This window comes from Branchiostoma floridae, chromosome 4 (genome assembly GCF_000003815.2).
Source record: "Branchiostoma floridae strain S238N-H82 chromosome 4, Bfl_VNyyK, whole genome shotgun sequence".
Taxonomy (NCBI): domain Eukaryota; kingdom Metazoa; phylum Chordata; class Leptocardii; order Amphioxiformes; family Branchiostomatidae; genus Branchiostoma; species Branchiostoma floridae.
In genome coordinates this window covers 17,596,658-17,601,454 of record NC_049982.1, presented here as the reverse complement: position 1 = coordinate 17,601,454, position 4,797 = coordinate 17,596,658, and the positions used below count along the sequence as shown (strand labels likewise).

Below are 4,797 nucleotides of genomic sequence, written 5' to 3'. Positions count from 1 at the left end.
GGATATTTGGTAAAATGATCCAAGTAAAATTTTTGGCATTAACTACTTTAAATTACTCATTTCAGCACTTTTCTGAGGGGAAATTGGTTTTCTTTCGGCCTCCAACAAAGCTACGCCAACACGAAACACTTGTGAGCACATCCGGATCTTACCCTGTAGAGGTGGACGTTGCCGTGGCCCAATAGACGGACATCACATATTCATAGCCGGTGTTGTTGTTCGGAAAAAGGAAATTCGTTCCTGTGTAAAAATATACAATATAATGTACATGTTTCCGTGGTAAAGACAATAAGAGAACAATGATGAAACTTGATCATGATTTTGGAGCAGACGGAGAAGTAAAGGGAAGCTATGTGCGCTTCTACTAAAATAGCTCGCTCAGACAGGTAAGCGCACCACACGAATTGCAAATGCACACCTAACCCTGACTGGATACATCTCTCGCCTCATGCCCATACCCATACGAGGGTATATGCACACATTCCTTATTCATATTGCTGTTTTAGGTAAAGCTTGCAGCCGAAAAACTTTTTTTCGGTTTGATAACCTGGCTGCATAGTAAAAGTAATGTAAAAGTAAAAATACGACTTTGTCCTCCGCAAACTTTACCTAAACCACAAAAAAATGTCAATACGTAAAATCACACTGATTTGCATTTACGCACTTGTGTCAACTAAACCTTAGTCCAACGTTCACAACTACCAGACGGGGGCTACCATTTGATGCTACGTACCAGTCGACGCAGTCCACCCTCCACAGTCTTCATGTATGCCCCAGTGTTTGCCTGTACATCCCAGTGCGAACCATCCGCATGCCATAACGTGCAGACATAGCCAGGATACCGCCGTGTATTTTAAGGTGCGAATGTACACCGTGTTCAACCCGAGCTCCATTTCCAACATGTCTGTTAGGACAGAAACATACATGGAGACATTTATTCGAAAATTAGTGCAAAACTAATTAGAAACATATGTTGGATTCTAGCAGAAATGGCTTACCACAAGCCATGATAAGTATGCATAATCTATAGTATACGGTGACAGGATTAAATGTCGTACCTAACAAGGACAGATAACGAGAAAAAAAATAAAGGCGTAGAAGCGTTACAGTGATAGATAATTCAATCTACGTACAGCGCTGGCTTTGTTCATCTCTTGGCAATCCATTTTGTTATATTTCCTTCCACTTGTTCTAGTCGATAAGACAATGTTGAATGTTGTGATACAAAAAGAAACTCACTTACCAAAGAAAGTCTGGATTCTGTAAGTTCTCAGAAGACGATTTAGTTGAAACATTGCCATCGTCTTCCAAAAGGACTGTCCTGGAACTGCGAAGGCAATCAGCTCTATCGGTAAGAGGGAAAGAAGATCGACGGCAAACGTTCGTCTAAGGTACCGCCGTCTTATGAGCTTAAGATCGGTCACTGGAACGCCGTAGTCAAGATATACGTAGAAAAATTGTAGTACGATGTCCGTGAGGTACAAGGCGTCGAAGATATACAAGAGTATCCACAGCTCTGTGCGCTCTGGAAGTCGGAACGCTACTTTTGAATGTGTTGATGCAAGCCGTTGCAACACATGTTATCGCAACAATAGCCTCCCATACCCGGGATGCATTTGTCATAGGGTAAATGTAAGTCCGCAGTAGTTTTCTCTTCTCCTCCGGACGGTCAGTTGGATGGGCCGGAGTGGATATGGATGGGGTCGGTCGTTGTCCCCCATTCCGGTCGGTCCGGCCCTGCGCCATTTTTCCTCAATGGAGTTCTACATTTGAACAAACGTTCCACTGTTCGACGAATTCGAAACCGTGTTCTAGAACCCAACGTAATTTCTTACGCTAACATTCGAACCATTCATATGTAAATAGACGTTACGTGTATACATGTTATAAACACAGTGTCTTGAACTTGTGAAATAGTATCTATTCACTTACATTAACCATCTTGATATCAAAACGATTTCGCACGTAATTTCTTTGGTATTGTCGATGAAGATACCATTAACCAGTGGTTAGAAGTGACTGACTTTCATAAAATAAGGAATACTTGGCCCAGGTAATAATTTTTGACGTTCACCTATTTTTGACGTCGAATTATGCGAAAAAATAACGTTAACGTTAGCGTTAACAAAAGAGATCATAACGTTACCTGATGAACTGGCAAGTTTGTCATTATACGAGCCTTTTGCACAGGTATTTACAGATAGTTTTCCCTCGGGAGGCGAGCTGACCGTTAGGGGAATATTGTATTTCGATCGATATGACATCCTTTAAGTTGCACATTTCTTTTAACAATAACGTTAACGTTATCTCAGTAAAAAGATAGTAATACGCCACAGACTTCAATTATCATAAAGTTTCCAATTTTGTTGCCAAAAATCCCAAAGGGTCTAATTACATACGGATAGCTAACGTTAATTGTTTCCATAACAGCATAAGCTGCCGGAATGGCATACTTGTGCGTGCAGCGGCCACGTTACTAAAAATGCATTTTGATATTTACTTCATGCCCATTGGGACCCAAAACAACAACGATTCCTACAATTCAGAGAAAGCCTTCTAGCTTGATTTGATAGTTTTTAAGCCCCATGTTGCTAAATTCTCGTCTACATCAGATTGGAAAGACCTTATTAAAAGAGTAGAATCTTTATTCATATTTGAGTCTTTATGACATATGAATGAAATGACGTCAGGGCCTTTGTTAGAATATAGGCGCGCCCTTGACAACAGGTCACTGGATGCGTCGAACTTAGAGACGCCAACGGACAAACGCTACCTTGGTAGCAAGACAAACCTTCGACGGTATTCTGTCAGAAAGTTCGCCATTACTTTCATAGCATAATGGATGATGCAAACAAACCAGGTTCTGAGGCTCCCACGAACAGATTGAAGACAGAAGAGGCACCCACAACTGAAGCTAACATGGTTGCCCCTAGCATATCCAGTGTGAGAAATGACGAATCAGCCTCCTCAGCCCTGCGCTGCCTTGCGAGGATGCCGTCATCGTCTATTGAAAAGGATACAAAAGTGCTGGAAACGGCTAAACAACCCTTAAAAATTATCCACCCTAGGACCCTCTTCACTCAGACTCCGAGAAGAGAGACGGTGTACGCCACAGCGACGCCCCTTCACCTTGTGGGCACCTCCACAACCACGGCATTGGCGCTTCAAAACACCGTGAACACAACGGCTCCCAATTCAAGCCTCGTGACCGTCAATAACGGGATAAGGAACACGTTGGCAGGTGAGTGGCCATGTCAACCTAAAACATTGTTATGTGAAGACGGTAGGGATTGTCAATTGTTGTTATTAGACTAATTGTCTTGGGTGATTGTTTTTGGCCTAATTGTTGTCTTGTTCTACAACAGAAAGATTGCCAATGTATATTGTAACGTGTTGTCATTATGGTAACCTTATATGGTTTTCACGTTGGTGTAATATGATTCAACTGACAGCCACCATCTTACGACAACCTTAACTTATTTGTTTGTGAACGCTGATGGCATTCCCCGGACATTACAGGGACAGGTCCCATCGAGCAAGCACGAGAGAGTCATGTGAAGCGCCCCATGAACGCCTTCATGGTGTGGGCCCGCATCCACCGGCCTGCCCTCGCCCGCTCTCATCCCAGAGCCAACAACGCAGACATCAGCTGCCAGCTCGGAGAAAAGTGGAGTCACGAGCTTACCAATGAAGACAAGAAACCTTACTATGAGGAGGCTTGTCGTCTGAAGTCACTGCACAAGAAGGATCATCCAGGTACGAGTAAAAAGTTAGCGATACATTACATGCAAGCGATTGCCGCAGTGCTTATCAAGTTGCCATTTAACGTTAACCATCAAAATACACTTGTAACATTCAATAAACAATTTTACATTATCTTATTCACAATTTACCGCGTGATATCATTTTTGTACCTAAATCAATTCCTTAGATAAAGCATGGTTTAAGTGAAAGATTATACAAACCAACACAGTAGCTGTAAACATTTAGAATGTTCTCAATGGGTTTTGTTGTCAGTGTTTTACTTATTTGATTCCACGAAATATACTTCCAAACTTTCCTAAGGATGGGTGTACCAACCAAGGCCAGTGAAGAGAAAGAAGATGGCGTCGCCTCCCTCTGTGTTGTACCCGGGACGGACGGTTTTTCAGTACAGAGCAACGAATGGTGTGACGTACCCACTTCTTTTGCCTGCGCGGCCGCCGGGGGCCCTTCCTAATGATTCAGGTGATATAGAATTGATTCATGTTTTTCCGTTCATATGATTGGGTCATCCTGTAGTGATACCGAGTCCGTTGGACAAGTTGAAAGAAAGGTAATTGTTGGGGTTGTACGTTACAGGTCAGATGCCCTCTGTGGCCTACCGGGTTGTGACGTCAGTCCCGTCCACGGCGCCAGTGCTCATGCCTTCAGCAAAGCAATCGACGCTCAGTGGAGACGAGTATATCATGCAGCGTTTCCTTAGCGACCTGACCACGTCGGCCTCTCGAGCTACAAAGTTTTTGCAGCCAACTTCTCCTGTACAGGCCAGTCCGTTGGGTCTGACGAGAAAGGCCGTACCGAAAGTCATTAAAATCGCCAGTGTTTCTTCTTATTCCTCCACCGCCACTCATGGGCAGGCACCTTCGGGCACCAAGGTAAGCTCGCTGCCCAAGCAACACGGGGGCACCGTTACTTTCACCGACGACTGGCACCGACGGGTCACTACGGACGACAAACCCGAGGACCACCAAGATTCGCTCGTTCATGCATCCAAGGGGCTCCCGTCAGACGTCATCCTGTCTGCGCCGGTGAATA

General features: G+C 44.0%; 1 protein-coding gene across 1 annotated transcript in view; it reads right to left on the bottom strand.

Moving 5' to 3' along the window:
• LOC118414285 (potassium voltage-gated channel subfamily H member 7-like) overlaps positions 1-1,918 on the bottom strand; it is a 13,329-nt gene extending 11,411 nt beyond the window's left edge. The window contains exons 1-3 of the mRNA XM_035818220.1: positions 1,244-1,918; positions 734-904; positions 153-240 (exon numbers count right to left, since the gene is read on the bottom strand). Of these exons, the coding sequence (XP_035674113.1) occupies positions 153-240; positions 734-904; positions 1,244-1,301 (317 nt within the window). The 5' untranslated portion in view covers positions 1,302-1,918. The remainder of the gene's footprint in view (positions 1-152; positions 241-733; positions 905-1,243) is intronic.
• Between the last annotated feature and the right edge of the window lie 2,879 nt (positions 1,919-4,797).